Below are 26,216 nucleotides of genomic sequence, written 5' to 3'. Positions count from 1 at the left end.
AACATTGGATTTACAACGCACAAAGCAATTTATCTATTGGGACAACCCGAACCAACTTATTGCTCGCCTCAGATTACTAATGGCTTCGCAAGCTGCTGGCCATACCGGACATAGCAACGAGGTGATATCTATTCTTGAAGAGTTGAAGGAAGCTGGATATATCGTAAAATGAGTGTTGCACAACGTGGGATTTCTAATGAACTGCATCGCGGTGTTCGCAGAATTTTTCCTCGTAGATCTGTGTTGACATATGGACTTCGCGATTTATTACAGATTGATTTGGTGGAGATGATTCCGTACAGCAGGATAAATAGCAGTTTCAAGTACATCCTTACTGCTATAGATGTTTATAGCAAACGTGCTTATGCGGTTCCAGTTAAACGAAAGACGGGAATATTAGTCACCGCGGCCATGAAGAGTATTTTAAATGAGGCGGGAAGTTTTAAGAATATTCAAAGCGACGCTGGAGTGGAATTTTACAATAAACATTTTCAAGCCTTAATGCAAAAGTATGCAATTAATCATTACTCTAGTTATAGCGAAGTCAAGGCGTCTGTTGTAGAATGTTTTAATAGGACTTTAAAGGATATGCTTTACCGTGAGTTCTCGGCGCAAGGAAATTATAAGTGGCTTACACTTTTACCGAAATTACTTTCTGTCTACAATAATAGGTTCCACCGCACTATAGGCATGGCTCCGAATGCTGTGAGGGATAACTCTTTGCTACAAACAGTTTACAGATATGTTAAGAAAATAGATTCTAGACGGTTAAAGGCTCGCGTGGGTTCGTACGTACGTATATCGAAACGCAAGACAGTGTTTGAGAAGGGATTCAAACCCACGTGGTCGCACGAAGTTTTCAGAGTGGTTAGAGTTATGAATAATTTTCCACGTGTGTTTCATTTGAGTGATTTGGATGGTAATGAAATTAAGGGCGGATTTTATGGTCCTGAGATTCAGGTAACTGCGTACCCCGATACTTATTTAGTGAATAAAATTCATAAAAAGTGTGGCTACCGTTTCCTAGTGTCGTGGAAAGGTTTTCCCGTTTCCGTAAAGACTTGGGTTAATTACCGTGATGTTATCCGGTAGGTTTCCCCCTCCGGCTTTTGTTTTCGGCCTCGCCGCCGGTGTCCGGCATAACACCTTGCCCCCTGGAGCGTTCGCGGGCGAGATCTGTAGTGGAGATTTCGTTTTCCCCCTCCGGCCACGCGCCTCATCGGTCAACACTTTTTTGTCAACAAGTCATCTGCAGTCACCTTCCCCCCTCCGGCCACGCGCCGCATCGGTAAACACGTTCCTGGTCGCACGAGCGAGGTTTCCAGCACAGCGTTTGTAACTCGACGTACATTAATGCTTATCACATTGGCCGAGAGCCATTTACTACAAAGTGTTTGTAAATATGTTATTACATTTAAATATGTTTATACATTGTTTATGCAATATTATATATTTTAACTATGCTTATTTTACTCGACGTAATAGTAACTATGCTTATTACTTGGCGTGTTGCACACACACACTGTTGTTTTTAAAGACATTATTATGCTTATAATGTGATGTGGGGATTATAATTGCGCAGTTTACGAGTGACGCTCCAGCAGGCTACATCTCGCTCTCTCTGCGCGGGATTTTGAGGTTATGTTTGTTTTAGTCATAGCTGGTATTGCGGGGCTTTTAAACATGGTGGTTATTTTCGAAAGTTACCCGTTTAGGCATAGCTAGTATGACTGTATTTTTTTTTTTAAATTTAAGCATAGCGATATTTTATTTATTTTCGAAATTTCAATATGGTGATTAAGCATACTCGGAGTGGGGGGTTGTAGACGTTTATTTTCGAATGCATCATGGCGAGTTAAGCATATTTAGATATGACGGTTGTGGAGTGGTAGGGGGTTTATAGACATATTTTTTAAGACATGGCGGTTAAGCATAATGGTGGGGGGTTTGCTTTAAACATACATCCTAGCGGTTTAAGCATACAACATGGCGGCGGTTGTGGAGTGGCGGGGCTTTTAAACATATTTTTTGTCATTTAAACATGGCGGTTTAAGCATACATTATGGCAGGTATTTTAAGCATAGCGGTTTAGGCATAGCTAGTATGTCGGGGGTTTCTTTTAGGCATACTTGGGTGGAGGTGGGTGTGGGTTTATATACATATTTATTTTTCGTAATTTAGACTTAGCGGTATTTTATTTATTTTCGAATACAACATGGCGGGTTAAGCATATTTTTTTAAACAATATGGTGGTTGTGGAGTGGTGGGGGTGGGGGGCGGTTTTATAGACATATATATATATATATTCGTGATTTAAGCATTGTTTTTTTCGGAATTTAAAGACATAGCTTCTTTTAAGCATAGCTTCTTTAAGGCATATGTTCGTTATTTTATTCCCCATACTTCATATGGTCTTGTGGTCTAGTGGTCAAGGCGTCCACCTCGTGGCCACGATGTTGGTGCGTCCCCGGGATCGAATCCACCTAGCGCCCAGGTTTTTTTGTATAAAATTCCTGCCTTCGGAGCGATGGTGGCGCGCTCCGGTAACTAAAGGCTGAACTAAGATGGCGGCCTACCGGCGCGCCCTGGTAGCCGATTTCAACAACAATGGTGGTCCCCACGTGACAAGATGGCGGCGCCCATGAAACAAGATGGCGGCGCCCAGGGTGGTTCTGGCACTGTGTTTACATTTCTATGTTTACATTGGCCCAGAACCAGCCTACTCTCCCTACTAATGTTTTCTACTTTCTTTCCTTTTTTAAATGTTAAGCTACGACATTTTGCAAATTATTGTAAAATAGATAATTTGTATTTCAATTCCAATGTTTGGTTTGCAAGTTATATTGATGGCACAAAATTTATAAATGCATGTATTATATCATTTATATGTAAAAAAACATTTATAAGTTTTTTATGATGACTTCCGAATGTATTTTAGGTTTTTACCATTTAAAAATAGGGGGACGGAATTAGGACCCCATTTTCGAAAATGAAACTTTTTTCTATTTTTGTTTATTTTTTATTACACTTTCACTTAAAATGCTTTTTGCTTACATATGTAATAGGTAGGTAACCAAGCTACCAGTTCATAATTTTTCTACAATTTTACAGCCAATTTTTTTTTGGATTTTATAACAAAAAAACAAATGGGGGACGATATATGGGCATCTTACCTTACTGGTTTTGGTTTTTACTCAAGGGGGATTTACACCCTTCACTTAGCGTTCGTACTTAAGTGCGTGCATACGTATTAGTAGAATTTACGTTTAGATGGATGAAATAAACTTAATACATAAAATTGTCATTAATTTTGTAAGAAATCATCATTTATCAAAACGTAAGCAATAACTCTGTTTTTTTTTTAATTCGTGTATTCAAAACTGGTTTTAACATTTTCGATTTAAAAAAAATGTAAAATTAATTAAACCAAATCCAAACTCAAAAATTAAGGGGATAACTGATTAAAATAACATTTTAAAATAATTTACGTAACATAGTTAAATATATGCCAATGGTAAGGAGTTCGATAAATGAAATATCTCTTGCAGTCTTTGGAGTGTAGTTGTCGTGAAAACAAAGCTAAGGAAAAGTCCGTGCATAGCGTATCTCGAACCTGATGTCAACGATTTGCATGTTAGCACGTAACTGCGCATTGTCTGCTCGATCTCTTCAGCAGTAGCGCGCAAAACATTGATGTTTTAATTAAAGGTTGTACGTGTCTAACAGTAAACAATATAATTTAGAAATACTTCGAGTCTTAGACTTAAGATAAGATGCTTTGTTCATGAAAAAAAAAGTTTATCTGTCCTCGGTAAATATTACTTAAGACAGCGTTTAACCAATCTTATTAATGACTGCTCAACTCTAACTAAACGTTGTAATTAGTAATTTATGAACATTGTTTAATAAAAAAAATTATTGGTTATTGCATTCTGACAGCCACGATGGAATGGATCATTCAATACAGAGTCTGTTATATATATATATATATATATATATATATATATATATATATATATATATATAGGGGAGGACGGGGCAAGTTGGCGATGTTAAGAGTTCGTCATTTTTTATAATTTTAATTTTGGAAATACGATTTCCTTCTTTCCACACACGATTAGAATAGTCTTTTGTCGTGGTGTAACTACATGGAAAAATCTATATTTCTATATTATCTCCAAAATTCTGCCCTTTTAAAAATATAATGCAAATGTGCCATCTTGCCCCGTTACCGGGGCAAGATGACTTTGACTACGGGGTAAGATGACATTTCTGCACAAGTTTAAACATATTTATTCTTAGAATGCAAAGTAATGTAAATTAACTAATTTAACATTGTTACATGCTTTTTTTTACATATATGGCATATTATTAAAGGCTTGGTTTGTTGAAAATTACAATTAATAGTTAACTTACATAACTAATTCAGAGTTGGTGTTTTTATAAACAATAATCGCAAACAAATTTTCCTCCTTCAAAGTTCGAGCAGTCCTCATGCCACCATAGGCATTTGCAACACTCGATCCAATCTTCTGATGGAGGGTCGACATAAATCTCATCACACACAAGACACTGCACTTCGGATATTTGAGCTGAAGTCATGCCTGGCGAAAGTTGGAGCTTCTTGGATTTTTCTCGAGAATCGAACTTCAGTTTCTTAGTAACAGTTCCTTTTTTTGCATCTCGAGACTCATGTCATTATTGCTTCAAACGTTCTTGTTCTATCCTCTGAGCTTTTCTCTGAACCAGTATCGCTTTCATGGGTGAGCTTGTGATGACACTTGCACATTGCTTATGACTTATCGTTTTTCTCACATATGATTTTTCTTTAGGCAATGGTTTGAAATCGAAAACACTTCGGCACAGTTTTGGCTCAACAGGAGTAGCATTTCTTATAGGCCCTATCTTAATGAGAGTAGCATTTCTTGAAAGTCCTGGCTCAATGGGAGTAGAATTTCTTGAAGGTCCTGGCTCAATGGAAGCTGCGGGAGAAGTATTTATTGAAGGTCCTGGCTCAATCGGAGAAATATTTCTTGAAGATCCTGGTTTAATGGAAATGTCATTTCTTAAAAGTCCTGGCTCAATGGGAGTAGCATTTCTTAATGGTCGTGGCTCAATGGAAGTAGCATTTCTTGAAGGTCCTGGTTCTTCAGTTTTCTCTGCCTGATGTTCATTAACTGCTTTTTCCATAGCAAGATCATGATCGGTGGGGTTCGCTGCTGCTAAATCATGCTCAGTAAACACAAGGGGATCATAAGGCTCAATTCCACATTCTCGGAACCCATTGACTGCATTACCGACTGTGGCTGCTTTTAAATAAGCAGTGCTTAGTAGCTCACCAATTTTTTTTGTCAGTTATGGCTTGCCCTGGATTAGTGACCATTAAGTTGTCACAAGCTTGACTGTAATAGGTTTTTAATGGCCCAAAAAAGGAAACATCCAGCATTTGAAGACGATGGGTAGTGTGGGGTGGAAATCCGACCATAACGATGTGATTTTCCCGGCAAAAGTTTATAGCCTCCAGTGTTACGTGTGTTTTATGGTTGTCAACAAGCAACAGCACGTGAAATTCACTGGTTGGTTACACTGTAGTTCGAAATGTTTCAAAAACAACACAAATATTTCTCCATTGCTCCAACCATTATCACTGCAATGTCCAACGGTTCCCGGAGGGGCTCTTTCCACAAGTTCAGGTCGCATCGTTTTCTTGCGAAAACCAAAAAAGGGGGCAGGTAATATCCGCAAGCATTAATGCAACAAATAATAGTAACATTTCTTCCTCTCTCTGCCGAAACGATCTTGGAAACACTCTTACTTCCTGTGAGTGAAATAACCTTTGGTAGCCTATTAGATACAGTGGAAAGTGCAGATTCATCTGCATTGTAAATGGCAGAAGCTAGAAATCTATGTTTTTCCCGCACTTATTTAAAAATTAAGAAAAACTTGTCAACATTTGGCTTGTTAAAGCCCATTGCTCTGGCAATGGATGTTTCCTCTGGTCTCCGAAAACTGAACTTACATTTTTTTCATAAAACTAGCCAACCAATCCTCACCTGCCATCCTGGTCTCCACATTGAACGGATGCGAAATTCCACTATATTCTGCAAAGTAAAACATAAGTTTTCTACATTGCTGCTTTGTCATCCCAAAAAACATGTTATCCATTGCTGTCGAGTAGTTCCTTAAATATTCTAGCTGCTCTTCAGTGAAAACTTCTCGAAATCTTCCACCATGAATAGGCATTTCCTAGGAAGAAAATACAATTAGGTAGGCTAAATACTTTTTAATTAGAATTTTTGTTTAATGAAAGCCTGTAGGGCATGAACAATTAAAAAACAACTGTAAACAAGGACTTGAGGCAAGATGACGAGTCGTCATCTTGCCCCAGTCAACTTGCCCCGATCAGCAATGTTATTAGTATTGGATTTTTTCGCTAGGAAAAAATATAAAAGGTGAACAATATATAGTGGTAAAGAAAAGTATATTGTCTAAGGTAATAATGTGTGGCATTGAATAACCAAATATCTTACCTGTTTGTCCATGAGATATTACTTCGAAGTTCTTGAAAATTACAATACGTCAGACCAAATGTACGAACATCATCTAACAAACAACTAAATGGTGGCAGCGGCTTCACTGTGCGATTCTTTAGTGCCCACCAGTGTGGAGCGCTAGTAGTGTCTGTTAGGTGGTGCTATCTAATAACATGACGTGGAACTAAGTCATTCGTCGTCTTGCCCCGCTCGTCAACTTGCCCCGTCCTCCCCTATATATATATATATATATATATATATATATATATATATATATATATATATATATATATATAGAGAGAGAGAGAGAGAGAGAGAGAAAGTACTGTAAAAAAGGTACTTAGGTAATATATTCGTTTCTCTATTAAAATAATCGTAAAAACAATATAAAATATTTACCTTATTTTTATAAAAGGTTTTCTGTAACTCCTAATTTACTATAACGAAATTCGATATGCCTACTTTGTTTCGGAAATTATTTTTTTCTTTTAGAAACGTATGTTTAGTGTAATTCATTATACCCTGAATTATAAAATATGAAATGTCTCACAAAAGATCTATTACATAAAAAATTTAATTTTTTTTATAAAATTCAAAGATTTTTGGAAGCATTTTATTTTTTATTTTTAAGATAATTTAACGTCTATTTACATCATTAACATATTTTGTAGTAACTAACATTGTATGCTTACAGACATGAATAAAATTACGTAGAGAATCGCAGAGTACTAAACAAACGTTTTAAATTTTCAAATGAAAATTTTTAATAATACTATTAATCATAGGGATATACATTTTAGGATTTAAGTTTATTTAGATTCATGTTCAACATTGATAACTGATGAAAATTATTTTAAAAACGTGTGATATTAGTTTAGGTATCATTAGCCTACTCGCAAGCCACTGATTGAATTCATTTGCAGAGTATTATAAACACGGAGTGGACAATTTTTTTTTACAATAAGTAACTATTAAAGCACTTGAATGGATTATTTTAGATAAACCAGGATATTTAAAGTAGGATGGGTTGGTTGGATTTGTAACTGATTCCTTCACGATAATAGACTTATGTCCAATTTTTGTTCTTCTTATAGAATTGAAAAAAGAAAAGAATAATATTAACTGTACGAATATAGCTTTTTTTTATCTTAGTAATCAGATTATTGGAGATGTATTTATTCTGCTACACAAGTCAAATAAGTGGTAACATTATGAGAGAGATTTAGGGAAATCATAGAAAACTAAGTAAACATGTCTGGACTGTTCTTTGAGCCCTAAAGGTCATGAATGCAGGAACAGACCTCACCACGGCGCAATCTTGCTTTGAAATTCGTTAGGGTTATGTGTATCTTATTGCCAGTGACAGTTGAAGTCCGTATATTTTAGACATTAGAAACACAGAGAAACATAAGCAGAGAGAGAGACTTGTTATCTATACTAATAATATAACTGTTTAAGGGAAATGTCTGTACATAGGATAAAATGATAAAAAAAAACATTGGAAATGCTATTTCCATTATTGAGGAGTCGAAAATGTGGTTATAAAAATTTGTTTTAGTTTGTCTGGTTATTTCAGCATCAATCAAAAACTATTTGACGGAATTTGATGAAACTTTAGTATTAGAAACGTCTTTGGTTAACTTAAAAAACTATGACATATATAATTGCAGAATTTCACTTCTAAGGGAGTGAAAAAAGTATAAAAATTGTTCAAGTAGAATTAATTATATCTCCACAAATAATCAAGCATAACAAAATATTTTTTTTACCAATAATAAGCGTTTGTGAACTACTAACCACATTTTATAATTTTGCAAAATTCAACCAAGGTGTTAAAAAGTGGTATAGGCTATATGTTTTTAAGATTAATAATTATATATCCAAATTTCGTTAAGCACAATAAAATATATTGAGAACAATAATAAATATAATAACTATAAACAACAATTTAATTATTTTGCAAAATTTAACATCTCGGGGTAAAAAAGAGTTGAAATTGTTTTTAAGATGAATAATTATAACTCAGAGTCTAATCAAGCATAAACAAATATATTGGCTACGATTAAGAAAAATTCGAAAACTACCGAACAAAGTTTTACTATTTTGTGAAAATACACTTCTAAGAGGTGTAAATGAGGTTAATATGGCTTAAGCTAAATAATTACATTCCAGAATATAATCAAAATAATAAAATATATTGGATACTAATAATTAACTTACGAAAAATACCAACCACAATTTATTATTTCGCGAAACTAAAATCCTAAGGCGGGTAGAAGGGGTAGTTATGTTTTTAAAACAAAAATGAATACATCATATTTAGTTAGACCTAGAAGAAAGAAACTAAGATAAAACAACATGATCGGAAATTACGTATTGGATATTTTCATTTATTGTAATTTGTCTTTAGAGAGGGGTGAGAAGGGGGTAGGGGAGAAAGGGGCTAGTTGTCACAAATTTAAAACTAAATTACCTGGTAAAGTGTTCACAGATGGGGTTACTACAAATGACCTATTAGACCTTATTATATTATTGAAATTTATTATAAATTAATAGCACATAGTTAAAATATTTATTTTCACTCCCAAAAGCCAATCAACTACTGTAACAACTTACCCCAATGTTGGGGCAAGTTGTTATTTCGCGAGGGGATTGTTGTTACAAAGTAAATTAATCAGTTACAATAAAATGTATTGCATAATAATTTGTTATGTCAAAGAATTATCATAAAACTATTTTTAAACTTTTTTTTAACAGTCTATAGTTCAATATTTGTCTCTGTTAAAATTAAAAAAAAATAATTTTTGATTACACATTCAAAATTTTTTAAAAAGATACCTAACTCAAATATACCACTTTATTCTGAGCAATCGGATTCACAATATTGGCATACAAAAAAGAAAAGCTGTGAGTTACTCTTGTGTGTACACTTTTTGGGAGACCACATTTGTTAGCGATTAAACATAACCCCTTCTTCTCGTGGAACAATTGGTCTGATATTTTCTTCACACACTAAACATAATGATTCTGTATCTTCAGACGGTTCAGCTACATGAGTGGAGCTCTCTTGATTTCCTTGATTTTGAAGATATTGTTTTACTATGTAAATCTAATAACGGTAGTTTTCTTTACACTGATTCCCATTTTTTTTCTGCATCCAATACATCTTTTACCGGAGTGTTAGTTAGGGTAGGTTATTTTATTGTTTTTTCTTTAGGGACAGTTTGGTTTCTTTCTACAGCCTTGGGAAATAGTCTGACACGTTACACATGCATGCACTGCGTTGTTATACCAACAACTTAAATTTACACTTAAATTAGTAAAATTATTCATCGAACCTGTGTGAAATTACATCTACTTTTAAATTTTATTTTACAACATATCTGTGTGTGTGTATATATATATACACACACACCTGTGTAGGTTAAAATATAGGTACTTACTTACTCATGTGGGTAAAAATACACCATCAGTGGTGATACAGCTGTTACCTACACGCGTTTAAAATTCCACTTTTTTACAGTACCAACAATACAATGATCCGTATACAGAACAACCTAAACCATAATAAATAAATGTTCCACGTGTTTCAAGAGCACCAATATAGATCCTTCAACCTAGGTATGAAAGTCCAAAAAAATATGTATCAGGAAGGATTGTGGTGTGAAATGTTTGGTTTTATCAAGCCAAGAATAACCCATGCATCAACGTCACAAATATCGCAAGTGTTGAACTGAGCTGTAGTCGATGCTTGTTTGGTTGCAGGCGCGTGAGCCGAGCGCTGAGGCTCGCCGCAGACGGGCAGGACGCCGCGACCACCCCGCGGAGGAACCTGGACCGCAGAGCCATCCTCCAGTACTCGGACTTCTCGCCCGGCTGTCGCCGCCCCAAGAGGACCCGCCTGTCCCAGGGCGAGGTCTCACTCGCCGGCTCGGGCGACCAGTCCATGGTCACCCTGCAGCCCGAGCCACCCACCATGCAGATAGACTACTCCCCCTGCCCGCTGAGGACCACCAAGAGCTTGATCGCGCTCCGCCGTCGCCTGGAGGACACCTTCTCCGCGAGTCACCGCAGCGTGGGCAGTCTCCCCCCGGCACCCAGCCTCGGGCTCGACAACCCCCTGTACTACACCCTCACCGGCAGGATCACCAGCCTGCTGCAGTGCCCCGGGGACGACGTGCCCGCCAAGATGAGGAGGAGGAACATCGTGTCCTACTCCAACGACATCCCTCTGGTCATCACCCCCGGCAAGACCCTGGACGCCTGTGGCAGTGCGCCTGTGCTGCCTCGAGCTGACCGCAGTCTGCAGGTGTCGGCGCTCACGCACAGCATGGCCAAGTTAAACCTGAACAGCCTTGCTACCTCTTCATCTCTACCGCTAGACACGTCGGCGGCGCTTCCTTCTCGCCAAGAAGAAGAGAGTGCGATCACGACCGGTAGAGACAGTTTGGGCGTCCATCACGACGCAACGGACCCGAGGTTCCTGAGCCAGTTCCCCGTCGTGGACTCGACGCTACCTCTGGCTTCTGACTTGCGTAACCTCCCCGGTACTACTTCTCGTGCTCCACGCAATGCGAACGATACCGTCGATGGAACCCTGGCGTTTAGTTTGAGAAGTCCTCGGGAAACAGGAGCGCTCAACACCAGCAGATCTAGTCAACGCGACAAAAGTATCCCGAGGCGGAGTGACCTGAGCAGTTCAGACTCGTTGAGGAGGAGCATGCCTGTGGTACCATCGAGCGAAGAAGGTGCGTCACAGAGGCCACATCACAGAGAAGCGCACGACTCGGGTGGAACCACCGGTCCAGTTGTTTCACGAGCCGACTCGGACCATGCGGGGGGCGGGGGAGGCAGCGCGGACAGCCTGGGCCGCTCCTTCAGCCTGCGGCGGCAGGGCGGGTTCCGGAGGCGGCAGCGCCCCGGCCGGGGCAGGCTCGGCCTCACGCTGGCCAAGGGCATCCCGAGCCCCTCCAGCGAGGGCGAGCCGGACGCGCCCGGCTCGCTGGGCGTGCGGCCACTGGCGCCGTCCTCGCCGTCCTCCTCCGACGAGACGTGGAACTCCCACTCGCTGCGTCTCCTGCAGACGCCGCGGCTGACGGGGGCGGCCTGCACCTCGCCAGCCAGCGCCGCGCCCGCTGGTGAGGCCTTCCTTTCACTAACCCACACCTCACGTTCCCCACTTCCTCCGGCGCCGGGCTGCAGGCCGAGGTGCCAGGTACCGATGTCCGCCATCTTGGGTTGTGATGTCACGGCGGCCATCTTGGATTGCGATGTCATGGCGGCCATCTTGGTTTATGATGTCACAGCGGCCATCTTGGATTGCGATGTCACGGCGGCCATATTTGATTGTGATGTCACGGCGGCCATCTTGCATTGCGATGTCATAGCGGCCATATTTGATTGTGATGTCACGGCGGCCATCTTGGATGACCTGGACCTTTGACCTGCCCCAAAATTAAATAGAATTTTAGCAGCTTTATGAGTTTGTGAAATTGCATTGTGTACGTAAATAAATGTAGTCTTTAATTTATATAAATTGTTTCATCTCTACGAGACACATAAAAGCTTTTCTATACCGCTGAAATTGGGAACAGAAATGTAAATGGCAGCCACTACGGATTTTTGTTTTGTTTTGTCGTTATAATAATAGGTAGGTGAATATGTGTAGTACCATGATATTATTGCTGTGTTTATCTCTACGAGAAACAAATAGGTGAATAATGGTAGGATGCACAGAGAAAAGTGAAAATTAGTTGTTTATATGAAAGACTTCGTGACAAATCAACCCTTTTTAAAAGCTTTTTATGTTTATATTTCGTTACTTACTTCTTTCAGTTGGAGATTTAAAAAAATTCATCCTTTTCGATTATGTTTACATCCTTCTTGGAGTTTTTTCTTCAAAATTTTTAATTTTGCTATCTAAGCAAATATCATTATTTAATAATGAACTCGTAAAAAATTTACTATTTTAAAAGTTATCTTATTTTATATATACCTCTAGAAGTATGAAGAGTTTGCTAATATCATGGTGGCCGAGCGTTTAAACCAAATTTAACTCTTTTACACCTCTCCGTAGCGAAATCTTTCAAATTGGTAAAATATATAAAAATAAATATTAATTGTTTTAAATTTTAATATACATTTTGCTTACTTGGTTTCAAAGACGCGATTTTTTGTTTAATTGTAGTAAATTAACACTTTCCCTGTTTTAAACCCATAGATATTATTGAACCTACAGACATTTAACTCGAACAGTTTGGTTACTGGTATAGGAAACTAGCTGAACTACCCATGCTTCGGTACGGCAGTCACATGTAGAACACTCCCGCATAGCTCCTTGTACGTGCCCCTCCTCAAGGGTGCGCCACTGTCGTTACAAAAGCTGTTACGCAACATGCATCAGAAATGAAATGGCGAAATTTCATCAATAATAATAAAATTCTTCTTAGGGGGTGGTTTTCTGAAATCCACGTGTTTCTAAGGCCAAGTGCGCAAAATTTCTTTGAGATCGGAGCGAAAAAGTAGGTTTGTCTTAGAAACAAACGGAAACTCAAAAATGTTTTAGGAATTTATTGTTTCCAATAATTGTTTTATTTTAATTTTAAAATGTTTAAATGTATAAAGCATATTACAGCTCCACCAGCGTGGCACTATTGCAAGGGCCACTCAAAACTGACCCCCCCTCCCTCCCTTTTTAATATGACTGAACTCTTATTTTGATTGCGCTTGGTTGTGAAAAAAAAATTTTTTTTATTGTTTTATCTAGGGCTCCCGTTATCGTATTGAGATAACACATAGAACAATTTTTTATGTCTATTAATTAGCTTTCAAACACACAATATATCATCAAAATCGGTTCAGTAGTTTTTGCGTGATGCTCAAACAGACGAACACATTCAATTTACATTTTTATAATAGTATGGATAGAAACAACAATAAAAAAAATTATATTTGTGTTACTAAATATATTTTTATGGCTGTAGATTAACGTATTAAATTATGAATTTTCTACATTATTTTGCTTTTATAATATTTTGTTCTTCGTGCGGTTTTTATTTAAATTAGTTAAATAACTCTGATCAATTGTTTGTAAATAGTAAACTACATTATTTTTACAGGTTTTCTAAATTTCAAAACACATATGTAAAAACCATTATTATATTAGTAGAAACATTCAAAAAACTTCCAATATTTAGTTATACATTTATCCGTAATGATAAGCTAAAAATAAATTATAAGCGCACAGTAATTTAGGAAGCTATCACTTTAAGAAGTGGGCGCAGTAGCGGCTGGATTGGCGCAGACTTGTTTGCCCGGGTGTGCAGGGCGGCCCGACTGGCTCACACTTGTTTGCGCGGGTGTGCAGGGCGGCCCGCCTGACGCCAGCTTGTTTGTGGCGGTGTGCAGGCTCGACGGCTAGTCCCGTGGCGCTCGTGGAGCGGCGCTCGCGCTCCCGCCGCTGCCTCACGTTCGCGTCGCCAGGCGGCAGCACCAAGCAGCGGCGCGCGCTGGCGTCCAGGCGGCACTCGCGCGACCGCCAGGCCTGCCAACTCAGAGGTCAGCCATTTACCGCCATCCATATTCTTTTATAGAATCAGAGTAATACCGTCTGAACATTCCTAAGTTATTAACGTATTTTATTATTTTTCAACGCAGCACTTGTAATAAAAATTAAACGCTTATTTCTAATACAAACATGTTTGAAGCTGAATGTCACTTTTATTAGAAAACTTTCCAAATGTTCCTTAGACTAAAGTTTCTCAAGCAACAAAATTTTTCTTCAGAAAAATAATCAAAATTTTAATTTATCTTCTGCAGAAAATATAAATGTAAACAAATCAAGGAAACGAAAATAACTACATTAAAAACCATTGGCAAGCTGAAGTACATTAAAGAAATTAGTGAAGATTATTTTGGTTGATATTTGAAAACTTCAAACTACTAGATGTGTTGGTTAAAGGCCTAATGAATATTTAATATTTGATAAATAATTATTTAAACTACATAATTGTTTTTAATGTTCATAATCAAGTAGTGGTGGGACTCATTAATGTTATGCTTGTAATTTAGGATTCATTTCCTGGCAGGCCTAGCGATATTAGCAGGTGCAAATATTTTAAGGAAAATAGGCATGCCTTCAACAGCACATAAGTGTCTTTACTTTCAGAAATTTTGCGTCTCGTCGCCAAAATATCAGTTTTCGCACTTTTGGTCAATGGATGTTTTTTTGGCATAGGGAGTATGCTGTCAAAATGAATGTGAAACGACCTTAGCAGTAACCAGTTTTATATACAGTCCAGACATACAAGTTAAACGACACTTGTAGTATAATGTTCTTCCAGTATAAACATAGGCTACAGGTATCGCATTCTTCCGGGTGCAGCTCGAACCAAGCTCTTTCACCCGCTCCGAGACAAAGTGCGAACACTCAGCGCTACGAAAATGCCGAGCATAATACAAAAACATTTACACTTACACTACACAGTGAAGACTCCACTCCCAACCAAACAAAATTATACAACCGGGAACGAACTACAAAAACATATTTTCTTGGTCTGCAGCTATTTTCACAAAGCCTTGAGGGTAAATATGGACACCACGTCTCCGCCGCGTGGATTGGTAACATCAGTTTTTATTTTGATAATTTTTGTGGTAATAGACAAATATTAATTTTTAAACCATATTCTTAAAAATAGGCACTACTTTACTTATTTGCAAAATTGCATCGTATATAATGTGCACTGGGCATAAGGCTAAAGGCCTAACGAAACCCACGATTTCGTTATTCTAAGCCTTACAGTGAGTCATGGACCCTCAAAAATATGCTTTTTTTTTCTAGGGCTTTATGGACATGTTGCATAATGTCATATTTTACTATATAAAAAGAATGCCTGTGGGCTTTAAGGAGAGACCTGAAAAATTCGCGGATTCATTTCGTGATGGAGTAGAATCTCTAAACGCTTGGCTTTTTGCTGCTTCAATGATTGGGCCACAGTTTATCTGAAGGACTCGTGGCAGAGACGCATTTAGTAAACAGAGTCGGGAAATGCGAAACAGGTTAACATTTTCTCTGTTTGATTTTTGTAATTCACTGAAAGAACGCTTTGAATCTCACGACGATACTCAATCTTAACAACACATCCTTCCAGAGTTTTGCACCAAAACAGAGTTCGATTCATCGGAAGCTGCTTTCAGTTTCTGCAAAAATGATTTGTCACACAAAGAGGTCGTGCAAAGTGAATTTATGTTGTGGAATGAAAATTTCAGTCAGGAAAAATCTGAAAATATTCTCAAAACAGCCATCGGTTCTCTATAAAAATTTAACAAGACTTTCTTCCCTAACTTTTGTATTCTACAGAAAATACTCGCAGTTCTGCCTGTTTCTGTTGCAACCATAGAAAGAAGCTTCTCAAGATTAAGAAGATTGAAGACTTATTTAAGAAATACTTCATCGGAAAGTAGGCATAATGGACTAGCATTGCTTTCGACCCATACAGACATTTAAATAAGCGATGAAGAAGTTATTGACAAGTTTGCTAGTGTACCAAGAAATCTGGACTTCGTTTCGCAAACTTTACATACAAAGGCAAACTTATTTTTTTTAATATATTCACTTCATGACACCGTATTTATAGTTAAAAAATAATAAATCAACATTATTTTCCGTGGTACAAAATTTACATTATTGTGTTTGGACGAGAGAAAAATAAATGATTATTAAAAACGTTAACACATTAAGTTAGTAAAATAGTAACTGGTGTGAAGAAAATAATATTAACGCAAATATAATAAAATATTAAATACGTGCCTGTTATAAAAAGGCGCGCTGTAATATAATAAAGCGTTAGTTCAGTTCAGTTATAAAAATTACTGAAAACTTACAAGAAATAATACTAACAACTATATTTTTTCGTCACAAAACTTTGCTTAAAATCCCTGAAAACCCGTCATTTATCAATGAAAGATAGTCACTTAAAATACAACAAAATGAAAATGGCGCAAATAACAATAAGTTATGTCATATTCCTCCCCCCCCCCAAAAAAAAAAAATTATAACCTATATTCGTCACTGACTCCTAGCTATAATATAACTAAGAGCTCCGAGTTGCATACTACATCAGCATGAGGATACTAGGACAAGCAGCCTCTTGAACCATGCAGTGGGCGTAGCAATGGCGGAGGTACCGGCAGTCTTGGGACTGGAGTATCGAAACTGAAGTCGTCATTTTATTCTGTAGATTTTACCCCAATTTATTATTTTACAACAAAATTACACATATTTTAAATATTAGATATTTCTTATATATCAAAGTTAAAATAAACTTATACTGCACTAGAATAATTATTCTTAAGAAACGTAGTAATCTAATACAGGTAGAACATATTAAAATGGACAGAGAGCAGCCAGAAGACTCCATATTGGTTTCAGTTGATTTTATGCCATGAGAGTTTTATACCGTTTAATATGGAGAATTTTCCTCCGTTGAAGCTTAGATCACACATAAATATTTTGACAGATAGCTGACTGTAGTGTCACAGTTACCACATTTGTTTTCATTCCCGAACATGAATTAAATAACAAACTTGAATGATTACTCTCTTTCAACTTCAGACGTTCTAATTAATTCTTTATTTTGTTTTTACAATGCAAATATTTGTACCTATCTCTCCTCCTTAAAGCCGATATAGAAAGACATAGGAATTAATATTTTATGTGGGCCTCTGCGCTGAAAAAATGTTTGATTCTTTAATACAAATTTATGGATTCGAAATTTGACAGGAATTACACTGCAACTACAGATTTAAATTCAAACATATCGGGATTTGTCTCACGTTTTTGTGCACGAAGCAGAACGAAGTTGGAAAAGAGTATACATAAGACTTAAGTGTGTTGTGCCAAACACTTAATAAAAACTTAGCCTATACCAATGGGAATAAAATTAACAAACATGAAAAAAATATTATTTTGCACTGAGAAGTTAAATTAGGCCACATTTGACTTTAGGCTGTTGTATGTACACTCTAGCCTACCCGTGAAGTTAAGTAACCTTATTTCACCATTTTTGTGTCTGAGGACCTGGTTTATTCAGTAAAATAGCATGTCTTGTTGGACTTCTAGTGAATTCTTCATGTGTTCGCAGGCGAGTTGGAGCTGGCTGTCTACGCGAACAGTGGGCTGCTGACGATACATGGTAGGTACTCGGAGAAACCTTTTTGTACTTTTATGAATGATTCCTTTGGAATACCAGTTGCCAAGAAATAGTTTATATTTTGTAATACTACAAGAGACTTATCGGTAAATTTGCACAACAAATTACTATGGTTATTTAGAACGTTTTGATTAATTAAGTTTCTTGTGTGCTGGCTTTTTTTGGTAGAAATTTGGCAATCGCATTTAAACTAACTTCTCGATGAGCTAGAGATCTGAAACACTGAACATAGCTCAGAACTGGATATGCAATATTAACTCGAATTCTTGTCTGTTTGGTACAAATTTGTTTGGTTTTGGTTTTGTTTAGCAATGCCCCCGGATTCGCGGCATAAGGCTACGAGCATAACAGTACTGTGTTGCGGGATGCATAACGCAACACTCCGCAGGCGGTGCCTACATCACTAACTGCTCCAGTGAAAATGTTTCAAATCGATTGCAAAATTTCACTCACTCAAGACTATAAAGCAGAACATAATAATTAAATTTGAAATATAACATTCCCCGTTTTTTTAAATGTACTAAAAATATCAAATAATTTCTCGCAGGCCCATACAGATTTATAACCCCATACAGATTCCTAACCCCACTACAGATTGTCATGAAAATTTGTGATCGTGAATTTTAAATAGCTATGAAAATATTTGTAATATTTAAAGCGAGAAACGTCGCCGTATGCAATATATATTATTAAAGGAGTGTAGAGTATAATTTGCAGTGAATAAAAATTGTTAGTGACTTAGGTGAACTATTCGTGCATCACTTACTTCGTTTAAAGGCAAAACTGGTTGCTACTGCGTGGTATGGTTTAAAATTCTCGCAGAAAACCTTATTTGATTTTATTCAGCCTTTAAAAACCAAACAAATTCTTGTGATTTTAAAAGGCCAAGTACGGTTCAATAATTCTTTTCTGCAAGAAACTATTCCATATCACAAGGCAGCCAGTAAAATTGATAATACACCTAAAAAGATAAAATTTTATTCCATTTAATTCTCCATATCCAACTGAACAAAAACATTAAAAATGGAACATTGCCAGCTATTTATGCAATATATGTAATTTTTTTTACTTTGTTAAAATTTCAGCTACTCATAAAGTCGACAAGTTTAACTGTGTGGACCTGGAACGGGACATACACATTAAAAAGTTTTTTTTTGTTGGTTCGAATAACAAGTAAAATATTTTTTCTTGAATGTGTGTGTGGCTGTGTCATTGATCCGTACGTGCATATAATATGCCAGGAATGTTGTAACTTATCATTTTTATAACCACTCACGCTTATATAATTCTATAGGTTATATATCTGGACACTCACGCATATATGATTATATATGTCTGAACACTCACACATATATATATAATTATATTTATGGCTGGCCACTCACGCATATATAACTTTATATATGGCTGTCTACTCACGCATATATAACTACACTAGCTGCCCGACCCGGCTTCGCATGGCTATACTAATGGAAAAAAATTAAGCCACATCTCCCATTTACAGTAATGGTAAATAAAAAAAATTCAGTGAAAATTTATTACAATGCTGTATAATGTACCGGAGAGAAAATGAATAGCACCGATGGTTTCCCGACTCGTGCACGCAACGTACAACTGATGTACCCGTACTTCGCTACGGCAGTCTACAGGCAGATCACTCTTGCGTCGCTCATTATACATGCCCCTCCTTGTAGGTACGCCACTGCCGCGCTATGCCCGTTGCCATGGAGACGCAGAAGGCATGAACAATGCAAAATCCTGTTCTCATGCAGACAAAGTACCCACTGTTGCCTGGTTTTAACCACCCATGGGATCTAATTTTCGGAAAATGTCATCCTGCGTAACATAAGGAACATTACTGTGAAGTTTCAAGTCTGTAATATATATATACTTAAAAAAAAGGGCAGTAAAAACAAATTAAACACAGAGAGAGGAAAAAAACAATAGTTTAGGTTTGCGATTCAAAGTGATAAAAAGTATTTAAATACTAATTGAACTCTTATGAGGGTACTGATTGCTTCGTTGTTAATATCACACGGGTGTTTTTTTACTTGTATGGGAAAATTAAGAATGATATGGCATCTAGTGCGTGGCAGCAATGTTAATAGGCAATAGGAAATAAACTTCTAGCGCCTGCGGCATTGTCAACACACACTTCGTACGTGTACTGCATGTTGTATCTTACCCCCTCCAACGTATTTGATTCTAAATTGAACTTTTAGTAAGGATCCCTAATGTTATTGATAATATAATATAGATTATAGCCTATAACCTTCCTCGATAAATGTACTATCCAACACTGAAATATTTTTTTCAAATCGGACTAGTGGTTCCTGAGATTAGCGCGTTTAAACAATCAAACAAACTCTTCAGCTTTATAATATAACAACATATAGCTGGTCACACATCCATTTACTATATATTGTTGGCCCCTCACACATATAACTAAATATATGTCTGGCCACTCACGCATATATAACTCTATATATGGCTTTCCACTCACGCATAAATAACTCTATATGTGACGGTTGTCTGGTTATCTTGACGACAATGTGTAGAGGCAGCCATGGCAGCCATTTGTTTTTGCGGAAAAAATTGGTGTGACTAGAAGTCTGGGCAACTAACGCTATGTTTTTTGGTGAAGTCTATTCAAGTTCCAAAGTGCGATGTGGCGATCTTCTTATTGCTCTGGGTTGTTCTTGTCCGTGTATTCAATACTCGATTTGTTATCGCTGGGTCGGGCCGATGGAGACTGCAGCTCTAGGCGTGCGCGCTCCACTCACTCACTCACTCACTCACTCACTCACTCACTCACTCACTCACTCACTCAGCCGCCTGGGCAGGTTCCCTGGCTTTTCTCCGGGCTTCTTTCTCTCTGGATCCAGAGAGCAGACAACTCTCTGCCGCGGAAAGTCTATTGGCCGGCTAGAAATGGGTGTCACTCGTTGCTTCTTCTATTCCTGCACTTTTGGATTGGGCATTATTCCTCGCTGCTTGCGTAAAAACAAATATTACGCAAGAAATATTGGATTATTATTATTTTTACAAAACGTAGTTTATATTCTAACGTAAAGACTGACAGTGGTTTGAAGCAAATCGACCACGTCCTTTCGTCGCTAGCTCGCTTGTGGCTGAACGCTAGCTGTGTCTACTACGCACCTTAGCGTTCGCTGCCGCGCGGTGACGTCATTGCTAGGGGAGACGCTGGCTGCCGTCAGAGCACGATTTGCGGGGACGTGGCTATTATTAACCCGTGGCCGTAGTGGGCGTTCCAGTGTATCATATTTTGAAGTCACCAAGATTCAGTCATAAACCCCGTGCGAAACGTATGATGTTTATCGATTTCATATAAAAAAAAAGGTGTTTGTCTGTAAAGTCGGTTTACGGACGATAATTTTACGTGATAACGCCATAAGAAAACATTGATGAAAAATTGCATAATTTTTAATTTTCAAATATTATTTACAGTTTTTGCCAATTTAATTTAAATTATTTGTTTAAATATAATCACGAAAAATTAGTTAAAAAGCCCGCCTTAATCTGTTTGATATTATAGAAGATTTTCTCGCACCGTGGTTGGCCGGTTCTTGCACGCTCGGCTCAGGCGGAACGTGACAATTTTTCGTGCGTGTAGCCGGCATTCATCGATTTATAAGACGTTATCACGTCAAAAAATCCTGTACTCCTTTAAGACGGCTATATGGTATGCTCGTGACAGCTGTTTCTTCCTTTTGATCTGGCCGTCTGCAGCGTGAGACGTGGCCTTATTTGGCTTGGCCATTCACGACGCGTTGCTTCAGTGCTGAATTGTTGCGAAGAGTGTGCTGGCATCAGATAAGTTCCTGGAAGAAACTAACTAAACGATGCTACAGTGTTTTAATCTCAGATAGTCTTTAAATACATGCCCCTAACTATGAGTCATTGTTGCTGAATTATGAGCGCGGTGAGGGATAGGTCTAGGCGCTCCTTATTTCCAATCAGCGAGATACCGCAATGGTTTTCCTTCGCCTTCTGGAACATGGAGGTGAAGGACCAATCAACACCAGTTCTGAAACCAAAGGGATGATATTTCCTGACGTGAATATCCCCAAATGTCTGAGAAGTTGAACCTAGGGCGCTGACCAATAGGAGCGCTGACAATAGACTTGACAGTGATATCGTGAGTAGGAGCAGGCATATATCGCGAAAACATTACGAGACTAGCTAGAACTTAAAACAACGTAGCATCGTCTGTGTTTCATCACTGGGAGAGTTTCTTAAAGGTTATATGACGACTGTTACAGCACCAATCACAGTAATTCACTGCGGAAGCAAACGCGACCTGGGTGGTTCGGTCAAATGAGGCAACGTCTTCCCTCGCCGACGGCCGCCAATCACAGGGAAGAAACCACTAGTTCGGGTATACCTTGTTGCAGTATAATATGTATTCAGATGTTTTAGCCCCTAATCATAAGCATTTACCTTGTAAATACACACCGTGTGACTCAAAACAATGATTCAAAACTTGTGAATTAATGAGATATTATACACTTTTATGGATTTTGTAGAAGATTTTATAGTTTCCTTTGTCATGAAGTTTACACAATACTGATTTTTTATTTTATTTTAATGATATTTCGTGGTTATAATGGAATTATGAAGTTTATTTTAATTTTCATACTTTGTGGAAAATCTTTCAAACGTCAACAATAACATTAAGAAAATTTTGCCAAGAAAAATGCCAATAAACACAAAAAAAAAAAATGTTTCGTGAATTTCAGTCTATTATGTCAAATATTTTTTTCACTAGAAATGATTTTTTTTTGCTGTACTGTTAAGTAATGCTACATTTTAAACGTGAATGTTTCGGTTTTGTAAGTAGTTAGTTTTTTTAAATTTTGTTCTCACACAAAACAGGAAGTATAAGTTGCAAAAACTTGGTAACCAAGAAAATACAATCTACTGAGTATTATATCTACTAAATAAAACTCTAACTCTGGCTGACTGACAGTCGAAGCACAGCTTAAACTGGTGGGTTGAGAAACATGAAATTTTGCATAAGAGTTCCCTATATAACGCAGATGAGCACCTAGAAGAAAAAAAAAAGGGGGGGGGGGGTTAAAATAGGGGATGAATATATGTATGGAATTTCGTCATTTTTGAAGTTAGAAATATGGAAATTATGTCAGGTTTCTGAGCATAAATAAGTCAGTTGTATAACCGATTTTGATAATTCATCAAAAATGAAGAACACATTCTTTCCTATCGGGTAAGTGGATAGTCCATTACAAGTACCTGCCACACAGGTACAAACTAACAATGTGGAAGGTTCCTGGTGTGTTCCAGTATTGGAACGAATTGCCTATAGCCACCGGGTTGTAAACTCGTAGACGGTGGGGTTGGGTGTATGTAAAGGTCAATTACCCCACCGCCTCCCCCTTCGCAAGACCCTTATCGCATTCTCCGCCCAATTAGCGAGGCGCGGCCCTGGTGTTTGGAGATACAACTGCCATGCACACAAATCTGCGCTCTAGCGAGAAGCGCAATTTGCATTGCAAACACCCCAGCCACGTTCCTCATTTTGAAAAGGCAATTATCTTCTTTCAGCAGGAGAGGGACGTTACAACCATTAATTAGGCAGGCGAACTTTTATTGTTTCATTAGAGTCCCACTACTCAAACTAAGTAAAGAAAACTTTGGACGGGCTTACTTGAAATTACGGTATCTCATTTAACATATCATTTATATCATATCATATCATTTAACATAATCATTTAACATAAGTTATATATCATTTATCATTTAACATAAGTTACTTTTGTTCGGCATTAATATTTACCTACGAAGTTCGCATAATTGAATCACAGAGGTTTTTTTTATAGGATGAACTCAGAGTCCGATGATCTTATCAAAATAACTAGTTTTTGTAAGCTTTTGTACCTATGGCTCATTTTTACGTAATTTTTTCTACTGTAATTCGAAAAACTATCCACTCACAACTTTATTAAAACAACTTAAGTTCACAGTATAATTTTCTTTTACAAGTAGAAAATTTTCATCTTAGATTAAGAACAGAAGAATTTTTCACTGTGCAATATTTATCCTTCATTGACTTAATATTTACAAGAAATATTTTATCTACATGCATTGAGGTAGTTTTTCATAATGCTTGCTTGAGTTAAATAATCATTTAATCAGAAATTACAAATGGCATTTAAATTTTCACTAATGCAAAAATGTTATTGTTTTCCTCATGGCGTTTGGTATATATATAATATAAATATATATATATATATTAATTTCGCGTGAAAAATGAAACTGTAATGGCTTCACACGGTTAGCTGAAAACTAAACCACGGAAAAAAATATTTGTAAATGCAATAAAAAGAACTATAAACTCAGCCTTAACATACATAGTGCCTGTGAATCTCCAGTTTCGGAGGTTAATTAATGGTAAACTATCCTACTTAAAAATAACTAATATCTTTGAAGACACTGATTAAGCTAATTCCACTGAAATTAAAAATAATACATTTTTTTAAGACACTGATTGAGCTAATTCCACTGAAATTATTCAAACAAATGCCATAAGTGATATACTGAGGTGGAGCAGTGATATAACATTGACCTTCTGTTCAGCAGGACAAAAGTTCAAATAACAGGCAGGTCTAACTTATTCAGATATACTATTATTTTACAGAAATCACTTGAGAAGATATTTCAGTACTTTTACAAAAGACTAATTTGGAAGTCAAGTTCGCCAAGAAATAGTTGTGGTATTCTTCACGAAAGATATTGTAACTTTTTACAACATATGGCTGTAGTTATTTTTGTATATAGAAATCCATTTGTGGAGATAATACTGAGTATTTATTACGAAAAATGGCACATGATTTTTGAAGTTAACCTTCTTTAGGCGCGTTATGAAAAAAGGATGAGAGTGAAATTTTAATATGCGCGCGCATCACTGTAACACAAATTAACTGGTTGAAGCTGCCCGCTAAAACGCTCATTAAGTCCCGAAAAAAAGCTACCAACAAAATAGAAATAGAACCTCTATTAGTCGCGCATGTTGGCACGCTCGTCGCCTCTGATCACTGTTTTCATATTTATAATATTTATCCACACGTTTCTTGTTTCTACATTTACAACACGTGTTTTAGTTTCATACAAGTGCGAATTATATATGTGCTAATAAATTATATTGATTAGTGATTTAAATTGAATATTTTGATTAATATTAATTACTGTTCGTAAATATTAGTAAAACAGTTGTGTTTATATACTTTTTCAAGTGTTCCAATATAATACTATCCGTATGTATTATTTATTGATATAAATTAAAATTATATTATTTAATATAATTAATACTAAAATTATTAGTTTATTAATGTTAAATATTTATTATTGGTTATTTATTATTTACAAAATAAAGAAATAAATTAAAAAAAAAATTAATTAAAAAATTGTGATAAAAATTCCAATCGAACATCAAATTAAAATATTAATTTTTAATATTTATTATTAAATTGAATAAATAATAAATATGTATAAAAATATATGAACTAATTTAATGAAAAGTGAATATTAAATTAATAAAATAATAAATATTTAAAAATGAATAAACTTAAATTAAATGTTTGAATTTATTATTAAATATATTTATTTTCTTTTTAAATATTTAATAATTAAAAATAAATATTTAATTTTAAGAATCTTATAATATTTAATACAAATTATTTCATACATATTTATTATTCTCTAAATTTTATTTTTTTAGTTTTTCAAAGTTAAACTGAACTTTATTGATTGTGTTGACTATCATTTTCCAGCCCTTTTATTATTTTATTGTAATAAATTATTTGCATGCAATTAAAAACTATTTTTTAATGATGCCAAATAAGTATAACTTCTCACGTGCGTACATAAGTACACGCACCCATTTTTTTAAATTTTAACTGATGTTTAATTCAGGCATAATTTTTTTAAACCATGGATAAGATTTTTGAGTACTGGTATTCAATAATTGGACTTGATTAAGTTTTTTTTATGCTTATTAATGTGCGCAGTTAATATTGAAAAAGCTATTCAGGTAACGGTTCACAAATAACTAACTATTGGCGATACTGGAACAACACAAAGCATGAATGCCTGGGTAAGAATCCGAACTCAATATTTTTGCGAACACTGTATTGTAATAATACAGTTGTTTTTATGTTAATGTACAACATTACAAATATCTGTAATTATATTGACCATTTTTTTCCATTTCCGAATAAAAATAGACTTGTAGAATAGAAAGAAAAAAATAATACAATTTCAAGTAAGGAAGTGGGTGGAAGCCTAAAATAAAGGATAAGGGGTGTGACATAAGTGACACTCACCATACACTTGGGCTTTAGAGACGGGTGGTAACGTAACTCCCCTGTCTTCCTGGAAGTGACGTGGAAGACTAATAGGTGGAGTGGTGGAGGAAAGGAGAGCAAAAAAGAGA

The 26,216-nt window shown here is 36.5% G+C and overlaps 1 protein-coding gene across 1 annotated transcript in view; it reads left to right on the top strand.

The window, feature by feature from the left end:
* The window catches only part of LOC134537975 (uncharacterized), a 433,777-nt gene that overhangs the window by 22,803 nt on the left and 384,758 nt on the right, over positions 1-26,216 (top strand). The window contains exons 3-5 of the mRNA XM_063378994.1: positions 10,299-11,671; positions 13,941-14,090; positions 17,675-17,725. Coding sequence (XP_063235064.1) covers positions 10,299-11,671; positions 13,941-14,090; positions 17,675-17,725 — 1,574 coding nt within the window. The remainder of the gene's footprint in view (positions 1-10,298; positions 11,672-13,940; positions 14,091-17,674; positions 17,726-26,216) is intronic.

Source organism: Bacillus rossius, chromosome 12, assembly GCF_032445375.1.
Source record: "Bacillus rossius redtenbacheri isolate Brsri chromosome 12, Brsri_v3, whole genome shotgun sequence".
In the NCBI taxonomy this organism is placed as follows: Eukaryota; Metazoa; Arthropoda; class Insecta; order Phasmatodea; family Bacillidae; genus Bacillus; species Bacillus rossius.
The sequence above is the reverse complement of the archived record's forward strand: the minus strand, read 5'-3'. Positions and strand labels throughout refer to the sequence as shown.